General features: G+C 39.8%; 1 protein-coding gene across 1 annotated transcript in view; it reads right to left on the bottom strand.

Moving 5' to 3' along the window:
- Nucleotides 1–3476: 3476 nt before the first annotated feature.
- MB21D2 (Mab-21 domain containing 2) overlaps nt 3477–17765 on the bottom strand; it is a 105569-nt gene continuing 91280 nt past the window's right edge. Inside the window, exon 2 of the mRNA XM_063441075.1 lies at nt 3477–5158. Coding sequence (XP_063297145.1) covers nt 3894–5158 — 1265 coding nt within the window. The 3' untranslated portion in view covers nt 3477–3893. The remainder of the gene's footprint in view (nt 5159–17765) is intronic.

The following is a 17765-nucleotide window of genomic DNA, read 5'->3' as shown; positions in this document are numbered from 1 at the left end:
AAAAAAGCTAAATGGCAACAGTAACTCTTAACTGGGATATCCGAAGAGTCTAAGAGTTTTTTTTTCTGCTAAATTTCTTACGTAGTCTTCGAGAATACAACAGGACTTCTCAAATCCTGCCAGACCAAAAAATATTGAGCAGTGGTTTACATGATATGCACAGTGCTCTCATTCAAAACAAAAGGAAGGTCAGCATTGGAAAAATCAGTCAATCCATGAAGAAGAGAAAAAATTATGACAGAGACAGGTGCAAAAGATATGCAGGTGCCAGAGTGGCAATATTGCTTTGCGTGTACTTTAAACACTGTTTTAAAAGATATGCAGAAAATAAAAACAGCAGTCATAGAATAGATTATATTATTTCTGTTTTTAATTTGCATGAAGGAAAATGCATACCAATTTATACATTTTAAGTCTGATAGCAGCACATACATACAATAAAAATTCATATATTTTCATGTCTGAATGTTGATTCTGTATTATGATACACACTTTCTTTACACAAACAAGAAAAAAAATGGAATTTTAGCAAAATGAATGCAATATATCACGTATAATGGAGAAGGAAGAACAGTTAAAATAATAGCATAACAGAAAAAAAGACAAAAAAACACCATAGGGGAAATACAATAGATCATATACAGCTAAGACTTGACTAATGTTAGTGCAAATTAATATGTAGAAAAAAAAGTAAATTATGAATTTTCTAGCCTAGTTTTGGCCAGTTTTAACCAAGTGACTTTACTGACAATGTATTGTCAGAAGCAGCCAATTCTTAGATTATAAAAATGGCAGTCTAATCTTATAGACTGGGTCAAGAAACACCAGCATAGTAGTCATTAAGATTTATATAGACTTTAAGCAGTTATTGATTTGCTGCAGAGTATAATCTGCATATAGATAATATAATCTATAAATAGATCTGAGTCAAGACATGTCCATAATCACAATGCTATATTAAATTTGCTAAACTTAAAACCAGAGCTAAAAGGCAATACAATCGTTTTAATATCTTGGTAACATTCACAAAATGCATGAGGATTCCAAAACGGATGACATTTTAATATACAGTGAAAAAAGACTGTAGAAAAAACAAAAACCAGGGCGAGCAATTTTACCTTTCACTGGCATATTTTGGACAATGAGGCTCATTTCAGATATAGCTGGAAATCTGCCACAGACTGCTGAGGATGGCATTATTCCTCATATGGTACAAGAGAACGGAACATCTGGGTATTTTTAATTTAAAGTGCGTCTGTAATGCACTTATTAATGCACCTTAAATGCAATGGAAAGATGTCATCTGTAAATGTTTCTAGTCAGGTGGCTAGGATATGCAAAGACGGTGAGATTATAAAAATCCTGCTGACACAGAAGTCTTCGAATATGGAGTAAACAAAACCTCAAATTGTGCTGTGCTGGAAGTCAACATAACCTCATATTGTGGCATGCCACAAATCCTAGAATTCACCCACATGACAGAATCAAAGAAGAGAAACACAGGCAGCACTCCAGGAGAATGAAGGTAAGTTTATTCGTGGGTTCACCACCTCATCAATAAACAAGTGCTACGTTTCGGCTCCACAAAGCCTTAATCATGCATTTGGATTTGTGGCATGTCTTGCACATCATGTTTTCTTTGGGGACTATAAATCTGTACATCTTCTGGAATTTCCAACAACACAATGTATGGCCTGAAAATCGTGTCTGCCTGATATGAATATTGTCATTCACAAATCTATGGATGGCAGATTCACTTTAAAGTTAACAATTTTGTGGCACCATCACCATGTTGCAAGTTAAACTATTGCAAAACTGTTTATGGGCAAATATAAATAGTTTTTATCAAACTATTAAAGGGACAATCGAAGGCAGAAAATGTATCACCTGTATTATTAACCTGCATTGTTAAAATGCTATATATATATATATATATATATATATATATATATATATATATATATATATATATATATATATATAATACATACACACACACAGAGTTACACGCCACATAAAATACAATAAATAGCTACTCTGTTGTTGCAAATTAACAGCAATTCCCAGGTTGTGATCGACCCCCTTTTGTAACAAGGTAGTGTCTTATATATTCGAGCCAATTCTATTTCTCCAATTCACTTGAACCAATGAGAGGAACTGGATACTTTACTGAGAACAGCTTCTATGTATAACTTTACACATGCACATGCCACTCATGGCTCCCATTCATCTGTCCGACGAACACTGCAACAACTTTACGTGTATTGCTAGTTGCTTCACTTCCAATTGGAAGTGAGAGAAAAGGTAGTGTTTATATATACGATGCAAAACATCTAAATGGTTATTTTTCTTTATGCATTGTCAGATGTGTGTGGAGTGTCTCTCTAAGAATACAACTTTTTAGTAAGTAGCAAGGTTTCTCTTTAATTAGCAATACCTACAAAGAAATACATTGTAGATTAATACCCTATCAACCCTGACAAACTATTTAACAGCTAAGCAGAAACCCAAAACAAAAACTCAAACTAAAGTTTTTAACCCGGAGAAAGTAAGCACGGATAATAGATTAGACAAGCAGAAGAGGTAGAATTGACAAAATTACCTTTTATGCAAGACTAAAACTACGTTGTATAGCATTGACATAAATAGAGGAAATGCATGATTGTGTCCCTATTGGGAATATGGCAAGTCAGACCAGAGGGCCAAGGCTGGACACCACTCCCCTTAGTCTGACCAGGACAGGAGTCCTACAACATGTAGTTTCTGGGGCAAGTCTGGAGTGTTACCCTGTATAAATAGCATTCCACCTAGAAAACCAAACAGTTTGGCTGAGAGAGCTATATTATAGATTACATTTTCTCAGAATAATTATAACCCATTGATATTTTTTAATACGGTCCATCTAACCTATTAGAGCAGACGATGACTGATATACAAAGTATTTCATCCAATGACCCAACTTTGTATTTGCTAAATGAGTCCATTCTGGTTGCTGGGTTGTGACATACAGTAAATGCACCAGATCAATCGCCATGAGGTTAATTTTCGTCACTCTATAGCAGACACAAAAAGACATCTGTGCACTGTGCCATTTCTTAAATAAAACAACTAACAACATACCTACAGCAAAGACAGCACTCAATGAGATGTGTAGAATTTTTCATTTTGAAGGAATCAAGTAATTGGATTGTTTTGGATTAATGTTCGTTAACTGGAAAATATTTTTTTCAGTAGCTAGAGAATAAACAATACAATTATGTTAACTTGGTAAAATCACTAAATATCAGTTGATCCGGCATTACATATCATATGTAATGTAACCCAACTAGTAGAAGATATATTTTTAACAAATAGAACAAGGATTCTGAGTGTTCTCAATTAATTTGGACTGTTATGATATATGTACATTAAATTGCGTACAATATATATATATATATATATATATATATATATATATATATATATATATCTTTGCATACATAAACAGTGCTCTCTTTTCCTGCCATAAGAGACAAAGAAAAGACATACACACCATAAGTGTACAGAATAGTGTATTTAGCACAAACATCCTCAAAAGCAATGTCTAATGATGGAAGCCCAATGTAATAAATCCCTTTCCAAACATAATTCTGAATGTTCGACATGTACAAAAATTAAATAGACATGACTGCAAACAAAAAAAATGTCATTAAGGCTCATGTACTTCCTTAAAACTAAAAACTGTCAAAGCAGCATATGAAATAGTAATATACTTTTCCAAAATTTGCAAAGTCCTGCACAAACAGGATTAAGAAGTTCATGTTGTTCTCAACAAATCCAATCTATGCTGGATATGTAAAAACAGGACATCACACAGATTACACATGAAGTCTCAATGAAAGCATAGGCAAATCTCAGAAAAATTTGTCATCGATCCTGAAGTGGGGCCTGGTTACATCATCAGGGTTGATGAAAACAGAGATAGACTTTCCAGGGTTCTCAGTCACTAGCTGCTGTAATTTTTTGGCTAATCGATCATCCGGTTGATTATTATCTCCTCCGTCAGATTGAGGGGATGGTATGCTAGTGGTACTTCCTCTCCTTTGAAGATCCAGAGTAAGCCGGTTAGCTGCCTTGACATGTTCTATGGCCGTCCGCAGATGTTCTGCAGGATCTGATCTCACAGATGATAGCTTTCTAGCATGCAACATGACCGTCTCCTCTGAAAGATGCTCAAGCATATTACATTGAGGAATGAAATAATTGGGACACATTTTATTGACTAAACAATTCTGCAGATCATCAATAAGTCCCAATAGAAAATTAGCTGCATAATCTTCTTGAGACAAGTAATTAGCCGGAAGTCTATCACAAGCCCAGAGCATCATACTGCGCAGATGGTATGGACTTATAGCTTTTGGTCTGGATAAAAGCTTGATGATTATAGCTTTACAAGCTTGATAAGCTTGCATTAAACTACTGGATATACATTTCTTTAGCTGAACTTCACTTCTGGCAAATGATAACCTCCATTCATTATCCTTTTTCCCCTTAAACGAACAAGCTGGGACTAAGTAAAACCCACTAATGACTTCTTCTTCTGTAATTTTGCCATCCCAAAAATGGTTTTCCATAAGCCAACTCTGAGCTACAGCTGGCCACCCTTTGAAAGAGACCACAGGAACAATATCATACATCATGCGGCTGCTACCAACTCCCAAGATTATAGAAATGATAGTGCCATTCTTTTCCACCTTCTCAACCTTGGGCATTCCACGCTGAGGTTTCTTCTGAATCTCTGACAATACAATGCTGATTGACTCGTGGAACCAGTCAGCAACTTTTGTGGGTGAAAAGAAATAGTTAGTAGCCCCATTGATGTGGTCTACAATTGTGCAGCAGTCTTTCCACTTTGCAATAGTTCCCTCGTCAAACAATCGAAGGCTTAGCCATGAGTGGCAAAGAGCTGAGTGGCGCATATCCAGAGTTACTGGCTGGTTTCGATCATGAAGCTTTAGAGCTGGCACAAGTAAAGTGAAATCCATGTCATAGTCTGTTCCACGAGCATAAACATTTAGTTCATCAAGATCAAGGTCCACAACTCCTTCTCGTACACCTCCAGACAGCAAGAGATACTCATTAGCTACCGGCAGCTTCTGGTCTAATTTTTGCACCATTCCTGCAATAGACAAGAAGAAGTTTAATGTTAATTCTTATGCACAATAGGTATACGTTCATCTTATTATTAAGAGATAAGAGGATATGCAGACATGTGTTTTTATTTGGTTTAATATTTTACCACTAACTTTGTTTGAAAACTATTTTGGCTCATAACAAGATTAAGTATAATTTATGTTCACAAATTGCATTGAACAAGATTTTAAAGATATAAAAAGAAATACAATAAATACAAAAGGAGTATCTGTGTACACATATTCTGACTTTGCAAAATCTTAATTATACTTGTGAAAAATCCTACCCAATTTGTTACTCACACTGGTCTTTGCATGTCCAAGCTCCCCCAAGTGGTGGACCTTGAGAAAATGTCCGTTTACTGAAATGCTCAGTGTGTACCTGGTTTGTGTAAATGTAACAGCTCCAGTGGACTAACAATGTTACAAATACAATCTTACCAACTTTAACATTATATCAGACAATTGTATTGATTAAGGTTATGATAGTGTTGGCACTGAGGGACAATTTCACTCATGTTGCTGACAGCTTTTCATTGACTCTCTGCCTGGCTGCTTTAAAAATAAAATTGTCTTTCAATACTTCGGCTACTTGAGCCAGGAAAACCAGAGGTGGCTCAAAACCACTATTCGAGAAGTACTAGTTTTTTAAATGATATTTATCATCTTTTAAGTGATCAGTGTCAGATATGACTAATTACTGCTACCCAGCTAGCAGGCAAAATGTACATTCATATTGTATGTTTGATATAAAAAAATTTTTTTAGGGCCAGTGGTATATTGATTGGTTTAAAGTTACAGTTTAAGGGTTGAGCCCTGGGTGACGGACAGACTGTATGTAAGAAACCTCACTTGCACTCAGAGGGTTAAGCCATGCACTTTGCTATCAATCACCGATGTAGACTCAGTGGCACTGCTGATTTAGACCTTTTACAGGCTTTTTGAAACAGTGCTATGCAACGCCAGCATCAGTAGATCAATGTCAGGGTTTTTTTTTTTTTCTAGTTTCAGTTTGAGCTTTTAAATGTCAATTATAAAATTCTTAAACTGGGTAGGCGATCGATTTAAAAGAACCTAAATGCATTAAAAGTAACTGATGCTAATGGCCATACTTCCTCAACGTAGCATTTAATATATTGTTTATTAGTTTACCCCACAATCCATTTATATTTTGAATACTATCCATAAACTGTACATTTAGCCACTGAACACATCAATAAAACAAATGATGGAAGGGAGTCAGCCAATCATAGTGTGGTCTTGGATAACAGTAGTTTGCAAGCTTATGACCCTTCAGTGATACCAATTAGGTGAAGCATTATATAAAGCCTTATAGTTATGAAAATAAATATAATCATAAATGTATTTTAAACTGATTTTAAAAAGTCCTGTCCACAGAAGCAACAAAAGCAGTATCCTAACCCCACCTGTATGTGGGGGTACTTCATTTCTGCTCAGAGCAAAATCTCATGAAATTGTCCATCAAATGCAATGCATAAGGTAATCCCATTGTATTTCTATATGGCATGCAATGTTTGCAAAAGAGAACTCCCTGCAATTATTTTTTTTAGTTAAATACATTTTTGGAGCAACAAATACTGAGTTAAAAGAATTAAATTAAATGAATAAGTAACTATTCAAAAATCCATATACAAAATTGCAGAAAACGAAGCATACAGTTAGATGCAGATATGAAAAAAGCGACGCACATGCAAGATGTTGCATTTTGTCACCATTAAATGACCTGCACAATATCAGTTTTTAAAATGATTTACTCAATTGCCACAAATGTAATTTTATTTCTTCAAATTTGGTAGTGAACATGTTAATCCAAAATGGAAGTACAAAACTGGCAATGTGGCTAAAGCCACTGTAATGTATAAAGTTTTTTTGTTTGTTCGTTTTTTAACTTAAAATTTGAAATCTCAGGTTAAAGAGAAGAAACAAGAAACAAAGAAGCCCAACCTATTGTCTTACCAATTAATCATAACAAATGTGATATTAATGTTGTGTCTATAATCCCACCACCAAGTCTCTACTTTTGAAAGATTCTTTAACACTCAACTACCAAAAAAAAAAAAAAAAAAAATCACTGTTGACTAGATATACCCCAAATGAAAACATGCATACATTTAATTATGCATTTTTTTTCATTGGGGCTATATCTAAATACAGCTTGAAAAAGCAGCAGATCTCTAGTCTGAAGCCCTTGCAAACCCTCCCCTTCTTACCCTGCCAAGACTTTCTGGGGCTGTCCAATGACAGACTCCCCAATGCAGCTCAATGAGAAATCTTTGTAAGGCACGTGCACCGGTAAATTGATGCCTCTTGAGTTTTGATTTACTTAACTAAAGAAATCAAGAAGTAACAGGATCGGTGGCATTCTTGAAAGCCAGGAAGGCATTACAAGGTTAATTTATAAAACTGCCAGAAATATTCACTTTTTGTAAAATGAAAAACGAGGAGACACTCTACACACATAAAGCACATCAGCAATCTAAGGTGCTGTATGGGTCTGGAGTGTCCATTTAACACAGTGGTAAAAAAACAACAGAATAAGCATTAAGACACGATATGAATAACAAACAAAGCAAAAACCAACAGTAAATGAAAAGTATATGTATCCCATAAAGATTTAAAGGAACACTATAGTGTCAGGAACTTGTAACGAGTATATACCCCTACACGCAGGATCCAGCCTAACAGAAGACAGTACAGAGGAGAGATGCGTCTACCGGACCTAGAGTGGCCGGACTCGACGTAATAGGATAAGACAGAGTCAGGAACGATCCGAGGTCAAGGGCACAAAGAGACAGCGTAAACGAAAACTAGCCGGGGACTGGTACACAGGAATCAGCAAGCCGGCAAACAGTACAGAATAGGATAAAGCGAAAACGAAGTCAGAATACAAAGCCAAGGTCAAATACGGAGAAACACAACTGAACACAACAAGCACTAAAGGGAACTGTAGCAGAAACCACGATAGGGCAAGGAACTAAGGGAAAAGGGTAAGTATAAGTAGCCTTCAAACTAATGTGATTGGCTCCTGTCACTTCCACTCCCCCAACAGGTAAGTGTATGGGGTGATTGGCATGACAGGAGCCAATGGGAGCCTTTTTGCAATTTAGGCTCCCACTGTCTCTTTAAGAGCGCGCCCGAGATTCGCGGCGCGCTCTTAGCTGCAGGCGGGACACGTGACCGCTTCTCGCGGTCACTGCCCGCCTTCCTGTCTGAACAGTCGGACGAGCCGCGCGCGGCTCGTGCAGCCGCAGGACCGCGCGCGGCTTGAAGAGAGGACCGCGTCCGGCCCCCGGATAAGGTAAGTACCGCTACAGTACCCCCCCCTGAGGACACGCCCTCCGGGCGGGCAGGACCAGGCCTGGCAGGAAAACGCGAATGGAAAGAACGTACAAGGCGGGGAGCATGAACAGCATCCGCAGAAATCCAACTGCGCTCCTCAGGCCCATAACCCTTCCAATGTACCAAGTACTGAAGCCGACCCCTGAGAAAACGAGAGTCAATAACAGCAGATACTTCGAACTCCTCATGACCCTCCACAGAGACAGGAGGGGGAGGGGGAGTATGCCGGGTATAGCGGTTGCGTACGTAAGGCTTCAACAAAGAGGTGTGAAATACATTGGGTATACGCAGATTCTTAGGCAGACCCAAGGCATAAGAAACGGGATTAACCTTATGTATAATGCGATAAGGACCAATGAAGCGGGGAGCCAATTTCATAGAAGGCACCCGGAGGCGAATATTCCGTGTGGAAAGCAAAACCCTGTCCCCCACAACATAGGAAGGAGCCGCTCTGCGATGCTTGTCAGCCTGAGCCTTCTGGCGGGCAGCAGAGTCCACCAAAGAACGCTGAACCTGCTCCCAAGTATTACGCAAACCAGCCAAATGCTCATCCAGAACTGGCATGCCCTGTGAGGAGAATGCAGCCGGAAGAACAACGGGATGCTGGCCATAGACAACGTAAAAAGGGCTTTTGCCGGAAGAATCATGAGTGGCATTATTCCGAGCAAATTCAGCCCAAGGAAGCAGGTCAGACCAATTGTCCTGATGGTGAGACACAAAACAACGGAGGTACTGCTCAAGAGACTGGTTGGCACGTTCAGCAGCTCCATTAGACTGGGGATGGTAAGCGGAAGAAAATGAGAGGGAAATACCCATCTCCGAACAAAAGGCTTTCCAGAACCTGGAAACAAATTGGCTACCCCTATCGGATACAATAGATAAGGGAATACCATGTAATCGAAACACTTCTCTAGCGAAGATAAGAGCCAATTCCTTGGAAGTGGGCAACTTGCGAAGAGACACAAAGTGAGCCATTTTGGAAAACCGATCTACTATCATTAGGATGACTGTGTTACCATTCGAAGGGGGTAATTCAACAATAAAATCCATTGATAGATTAGACCAAGGTCTCTCGGGAACGGGCAACGGATGCAACAGCCCACAAGGAACTCTACGAGAAGTTTTCATACATGCACAAGTAGTACAAGCACTTATATAGTCAGTAACATCCTTACGTAAGGTATCCCACCAGAAATACCGAGAAACGGCTGACACTGTTTTGGAAATACCAGGATGTCCAGCAGTCTTAGTATCGTGATAAAGTGACAGAATATCCCGTCTCTCGGGAATGTCAACGAACAATTTATCATTAGGCCTCTCGCTGGGTGCCATGCCTTGTTTCGCTTGTATGGCCTGCAAGAGGGACGAGGAAATAGACAATATAGTAGTTGCTATTATCCTGTCTGGGGGAATGACAGGAGTGACATCAATCTCCTGTTTGTCAATAGTCTCGAATTGTCTGGACAGAGCGTCCGCTTTGGTGTTCCGGTCACCTGGCCTATAGGTGATTATATAATTAAAATGAGACAAGAACAGTGACCACCTAGCCTGCCTTGAAGACAATCTTTTAGCTTCGCTAAGGTAGGATAGGTTCTTATGATCTGTAAATATGAGAATAGGATCCTTAGTTCCTTCTAGCAAATGTCTCCATTCTTTGAGTGCTAAAATGATAGCAAGGAGTTCGCGATTACCCACATCATAATTCCTCTCTGCCTTGGACATTTGTTTAGAAAAGAAGCCACAAGGATGCAATGGCTTGTCAGGAGACTCTCTTTGGGATAAGACAGCACCTACCCCTATATCGGAAGCATCAACCTCAAGTATATATGGCAATGAGGGGACAGGATGCTGTAAAATAGGGGCAGAGGCGAACGTAGTTTTAAGAAAGTCAAAAGCCTGAAGTGCCTCAGTAGACCAGACATGTGTATTGCCATCCTTTTTAGTCATACGAGTAATAGGCGCTACTATAGACGAAAAACCTTTGATAAAACGTCTATAGTAATTAGAGAAACCCAGAAAACGCTGGATGGCTTTCAGACCTTGCGGCAGAGGCCATTCTATGACTGCAGCGAGCTTCTGGGGATCCATCCGAAAACCCTCGGCGGAAATCAAATACCCTAGAAACTGGACCTCGGACTGGTCGAATAGACATTTTTCTAATTTGCAATAAAGACCATTAGCAAGAAGGGTCTTCAGAACTGTCGTAACATGTCTGTGATGAGTGTGAATGTCTGTAGAATATATTAAAATGTCATCCAAGTACACGATAACAAATGAATGAATAAAGTCCCTTAAGACATCATTAATAAATTCTTGGAACACTGCTGGGGCATTGCAAAGCCCAAATGGCATGACGGTATACTCATAATGACCTGACCGAGTGTTAAAGGCTGTCTTCCATTCGTGGTCCTTTTTAATACGTATCAAATTGTATGCTCCCCTAAGATCTAATTTGGTGAATACCGTAGCATGTTTGAGCCTGTCAAACAATTCTGTTATTAGAGGTATAGGGTAAGCATTTTTGATGGTGATCTTGTTAAGACCTCTATAATCAATGCAAGGTCTTAAATCACCTTCTTTCTTTGATACAAAGAAGAACCCCGCTCCAGCCGGAGAAGAGGATCTTCTAATAAATCCCTTGTCTAATGACTCTTTAATGTATTCCTCCATGACACGGTTTTCTTGAACCGATAGGGGGTACACCCTGCCCTTAGGAGGTATAGTACCAGGCAACAAATCAATAGCACAATCGTAGGGTCTGTGAGGCGGTAATTTGTCAGCTTCTCTTTTATCAAAGACAGTCTTTAAAGTTAAATACTGAGAGGGTATTGTCGTAGATAAAGGAGGAACAGTAGGAACGTTAATAGAATTCACAGGCGTGACTTCAATAGTACATGACTCATGGCAGGCTTCACTCCATGATTTTATCTGCCCTGTCTCCCAGTCAAAAATGGGATTGTGGGCACGTAACCATGGATACCCTAACACCAACTGTGAAGAGGGAGAGGTGATGACCTGGAACCGAATGGTTTCATAGTGTAGAACCCCTGTGTACATGTGTAGCGGTGCAGTCTCGTGAGTAACAACAGGAGATATCAATGGTCTACCATCTATGGCCTCAACGGCCAAGGGTATCTCCTTCTCTCTGATGGGAATATTGTTTCTCTTTACAAAACCAGAGTCTATAAAGTTCTCGGCTGCCCCAGAATCAACCAGGGCGTCTATGTTTTCAACTATACAACTCTCTCCCATATGTAAAGAAACAGGGAGAAGCAATCGGTTAGGAGGCAATGTAGGAGACTTAGAAATCACACCCAAGGCCAGTCCCCTATAAGGTCTTAGGTGCGAGAGTTTTCCGGGAGCAGAGGACACTCCTTTACCATATGGTCTCTCTTACCACAATATAGGCAGAGTCCCTCCCTTCTCCTATGTAATTTCTCAGTATCTGAGAGTTTTGCAACCCCTAATTGCATAGGTTCCTCTTCAGATACTTTAACACTCTCCGGTATATTAACTCTGGGTTGAATAGGTGTAACAAAACGTCTATTCCTGTTCTTAGTATAGAGCCTGTCACGAATCCTATTATCTATATCGATGAGGTAGTCAATAAGGTCCTCTAAGGCAATAGGAAGCTCCTTAGCTGCTACCTCATCCAATATAGAGTCTGATAAACCTTCCATGAAGGCCGTAGTTAACCCATTATTGGTCCAATCGACCTGTGAGGCAAGGGTACGAAACTGTATAGCGTAATCAGCCACAGACCTAGAACCCTGTTTAACCCTCATTAATGCTCTAGCGGCATTCTTAGACCTTTTCATAGTATCAAAAGTTCTGCGAAAAGCTGTTAGAAAACTGTGAAAGTTATGCACCATAGGTCCATTAGCCTCCCAAATAGGGTTTGCCCATTCAAGTGCTTTGTCGGTAAGTTGGTGCATAAAGAATCCAACTTTAGACCTCTCTGTGGGAAATGAACGTGGATACATTTCAAAATGAAACTCTATTTGGTTAATGAACCCTCTGCATGTCTTAGAATCCCCTCCGTACCTAGGAGGAGGCGTTAAATGTGCTGTAGCGTTAGGCATAGTCGATACTTCAGGAAGCAGGGGTGCAGGAGGGTTAGGTGCGGTTGCTGGAATGGTTCTAGTTAAGAGCGTCTGGAGAGCCTGAGCTATTTGATCCATACGGTGATCCTGCTCTACAAATCTAGCCTCATGGGTCGCCATCTGTTGAGCTAAATCTGCGGGGTCCATGGCCCTATCGTAATGTAACGAGTATATACCCCTACACGCAGGATCCAGCCTAACAGAAGACAGTACAGAGGAGAGATGCGTCTACCGGACCTAGAGTGGCCGGACTCGACGTAATAGGATAAGACAGAGTCAGGAACGATCCGAGGTCAAGGGCACAAAGAGACAGCGTAAACGAAAACTAGCCGGGGACTGGTACACAGGAATCAGCAAGCCGGCAAACAGTACAGAATAGGATAAAGCGAAAACGAAGTCAGAATACAAAGCCAAGGTCAAATACGGAGAAACACAACTGAACACAACAAGCACTAAAGGGAACTGTAGCAGAAACCACGATAGGGCAAGGAACTAAGGGAAAAGGGTAAGTATAAGTAGCCTTCAAACTAATGTGATTGGCTCCTGTCACTTCCACTCCCCCAACAGGTAAGTGTATGGGGTGATTGGCATGACAGGAGCCAATGGGAGCCTTTTTGCAATTTAGGCTCCCACTGTCTCTTTAAGAGCGCGCCCGAGATTCGCGGCGCGCTCTTAGCTGCAGGCGGGACACGTGACCGCTTCTCGCGGTCACTGCCCGCCTTCCTGTCTGAACAGTCGGACGAGCCGCGCGCGGCTCGTGCAGCCGCAGGACCGCGCGCGGCTTGAAGAGAGGACCGCGTCCGGCCCCCGGATAAGGTAAGTACCGCTACAGAACTCAAATAAGTGTTCCTGGCCATATAGTGTTAAAACTCCCATCTAGCCCACCCCTAAATATAGCAAAATCTTACCTTTATTTCAGTCTGTTGCTGCTGGCTCTCCTCCTGATCTGCCTGCTTGACTGACATCATCAGTATTGATTCTCTGAGCCAATTACAATTCTTTCACATAGGAAGATCAGGGGTAGAGCCAGCACAAGCCAAATACAGCCCTGGACAATCAGCATATCCTCATAGAAAAGCATTGAATCAATGCATCTCTATGAGGAAAGTTCAGTGTCTCCATGCAGAGGGTGATGGCACTGAATGTCAGTGCTGCACACTGTGCAGTACTGCCCCAGGAAGCACCTCAAGCAGCCATATGAGGATTGGCCAGTGGAAGTATCCCTAATCTGTAATGTAAACACTGTATTTTCTCTTACCAACAAAATACAGTGTTTATTGCAAAAAGCCTGAAGGGAATGATTATACTCACCAGAATTAATACAATAAGCTGTAGTTGTTCTTGTGATTATAGTGTCCCTTTAAGTAGTATATGCTTAATTTTAACTTTCAATATGTAAAAAAAAATAAAAGGAGGGCCCTTGTTAAAGTCAATTAGTTGCAATGACTCTGTGGGCATTTACTACATCTGTAATCCCCTCTGCTTATTTTAACACACATCCCAATCCTTCCAATTAAACAATTACCCATGGCTGAATTAAGGTTCGAGGCTGAACAAATGCCTACTGTAGCCATTTTGTAAAGAGGCCACCAAGTACTTTCAGATGTAGAACTGAAAAAAAGTATTTACACTTCTTTTTAACTGGTGATTCCATTGTTGTTAGACTCTGTGTATAAACAATATCATAATACACAGGTATTTATGCTCTATTGGGTAATGTATCAGTTTGATGTTAAAGGTACACTCTCACCAGAACCTCTACAATTTAATGATTCAGACCAGGGTTGTCCCTGCAGTCTAAGCACTGAGAAAAGGTATTGTTTATATTGCTGCCTAATGCCTCCTCAGGTGGCTTCCTAGTTTAGGATCAACATCTTCACACTCTGAATGTATGTTCACTATAGAGATGCAATGAATCAAATTGGCACAGCATGACAAGTGCCATGCATGAACACTATTTCACCCTTCCCACGATGCTTTCCTATGGTTATGATTTACATTGGCTTAGACTATCAGTATAGATAATCTCTGTCATATGAAGAGTGACAACTGTGCCGAGATCAGCACGTCAGGGGAAATAAGATAAGCTGAACTTCTTTATTTAACAATTTAGAGGGACAACAAATCTCAATAGCTTCTACATCACCCTAATGCTTAGAATGCATGTCTGTATTGTTAACCTTAGAGTGTTCTTTTAACCAATAAACTCTCTATACCATAAGTCCAGACACTGATGAAGTGAAATGTGTGCCTTGGGTACAGATAGGAGATATACTTACCTGAAGTTTCTCTCAGATTGCTTCCACATTGGGGGGTGAGCAAAAGTGCATGCGTAGGCCCTTTACCAAATACTTTGGTGTTGCATGCTGGACCATACTTGTACTTTTATATCTATGCCACTGGTATATATTTAAGTCATCAAATTGAATAAAAATTCAGATATGAACTTTTTAGCAATGTGGCTAGTACAGTCTATAATTCTCTCTATAATGTGGAACCATATAATTTCTGTATGACGGCAAATCTTGGTGGTAAATCTAACAAGCTTGAAACAGATAGGTCCTGTTAAAATCACTTTTCTTGTTAAACCACTAGAGGGCACTTTAAACCACTTTTTCCAATGACAAAACTTCCCTAAGGCTGTTGCTCTGAAAAACCTTATTAATTGTTAAACTGATTAAGATGTTTCGATAGTCTTTGTTGCCAGGCCTATTAGTAGATAAATTACGATCCACTGTCTCCATAAATCTATATCTGGTATTAATTCATAATGTTGGATTTAACAGACATTGTATTAATATGGATTTAAATGGATTGTTTTGAGAATATCTGTGTACAAAAATAGAAGAATTATGTATTTATTCTATTTGGTTTTATGCCATTTTAGAATTTGACTAAGCTTCTCCAAATGCCAACATAGATAATGCTAGAGCTTGTGAACCATTTGGGAATATACATGCTTTTCTTTTTTGTCCAGCCCCCCAAAAATATATTTTGAACGTGTGCTGTTATTAGAAAAAGTTTGTAAAGCAGTTGATAAAAACAAGGTACATTTTATTTTGCAACAGGATCGAATTCTTGATGTATTTAGATCTGACAAAATTAAATCAATGAACAAATAACTAATTCATCATACAGTATATATATAATAGACAAAATACTGTCACCACATGAATACTCCTTTAAAAATAAGGTATAAACCAAATATCTTTCAATCCAATTGCTGAATTTTTGTATTTAATATAGGCACACAGTGCAGTGTTACCACCACATAACACATGAAAAAGGAGAAATGTTGCTATAATATCCCCTACATTTAAACTGCAACAAATGGGAGGGGGAGGAAACAAAATACAAAACAAAAACAAAAAAGTAAATAAATACAAAGGTACATGTCACATCTGACTAGACACTTAATCAGCCATGGCCCTGTCTCTGGCTCAAGCCAGCAGGAGGATCAAAAGACCACCCTGCACAGTCCTTTGCTCCCTCATTTCACAGCAGGAGTGTTGTGGTATGTACCAATACCAGGTACAGACCACTTGAAGTGAACTGTGCTGGAACCGTGAGGGCACTCTTAAAGTTATCTGCACCTAATAAAAGATATCAGAAAGCACCCGACAGGATCACTGGGAATCTAGCTCACATTCTACTGGACCACTTAAAAAGGTAAAGAGGGGATGGAGGAGAACACACACAACACTCAGACTACCCTACACACACAATTCAACCAGCACACATAGACACACTGTGCCACTCCGATACAGCTCTCACTCTCCTCCACACACACACACACATCACTCACAGCAACAGAGCCTATGGATCTAGTCGGAGACTCCAATCTGGGATCCTGCCTAGGTCCCTGTGGCAACCTTAATCCGGCTCTGCTCGCTGTAGTGAATATGTGATGCCAGGAGTGCTCAATGGTTATACAGTGGCTATGGAGTGATTGTAGAGTGTTCTGGTACCCTCCCAGGGTATGTCAAACCATTTTGAGAACAGATTGGCAGCTTACCTGGGGTCTCCCAGCCACTGACTCTTCTTGAACTGGAAGCTCCTGCTAGGGGCATCTATTAACTCCACTGAGCTAAGTCCTGACATACAAAGATGACTCATTGTGCGAGAGTGCCAGTTGAGTTTAGCTCAGTGTAGCAAATTCTAGCAGCAGTAATGGAGACAACTAATGCCCAGTGCATCATTAGACAACAGAACTATGCACCCCTTCAACAGTACTTTCTGCATGGTCCTGTAACTGGGGGCCATCCAGAAGGCTTGCTGTCAACCTAATCTTTTTGGATTGAACAATAAAATTTATTTTTTGATTATTAAGGTGTGCGGTTGGTTTTCTTTACTTCTGCTTTATATGTTTTTGACCACCAGGGGAAGTGGTTTTTACACCCTTTCCTATTTAACTCAAATGTACCATTTTATACCAGTTTACCTGTTTATATTAACTAACCAGGAGTGCCTAACCATGAGGTTAGGGGTCAGCTTTGCGTGCTTGACACAAGGCTGTCAAGCCCACTTCAGTGGACTGGCTTGCTCACTTTCCGACGGGTTTGCCTATTATTGGTATCACCAGTGATGCAGATTGCATCACTGGCAGCGCCCCCTAGAAGGCCTGCATACCCAACCCGATTATATACTTTACAATGTCGGGAGATATGAACCTGCTATCACAACGCACAGGCAAAATTAGCAGCCCAACAAAATAGGACTTCAATATTTATTAAGACAGGGACCCTTCAAAAAATGAATCAGAGGATAAACATATTTATGCAAAATGTCAGACTTTGAACATATCCTTGAAGAACCAATGTCACCGTAATCTGTATAAGAATATTAGTTTTGTCTAAGACAAAAGCTTCTCTATGAGCCTCTCCAAGGGGAATCTAGAAATATATATTGCACAAAACACTAACATGCAAACATTGATAAGCCACGTCATTTCTTTACTGCTTGGCACTGCGTTCAGTTACAGTAACAAAACTGTGAGCATGCAACAGAAGTAAATAATTGTACATAACAAAATGACTGTTACACAACAAATTTACTCCCTAGGCACTTATGATGAAATACAGGGCATTAAAACAAGATTATTTTGTGCTTATAACATTAATTATGCTGGTGC

This window comes from Pelobates fuscus, chromosome 2, assembly GCF_036172605.1.
Source record: "Pelobates fuscus isolate aPelFus1 chromosome 2, aPelFus1.pri, whole genome shotgun sequence".
Lineage (NCBI taxonomy): Eukaryota > Metazoa > Chordata > Amphibia > Anura > Pelobatidae > Pelobates > Pelobates fuscus.
This window is presented reverse-complemented; position numbering and strand designations above follow the sequence as displayed.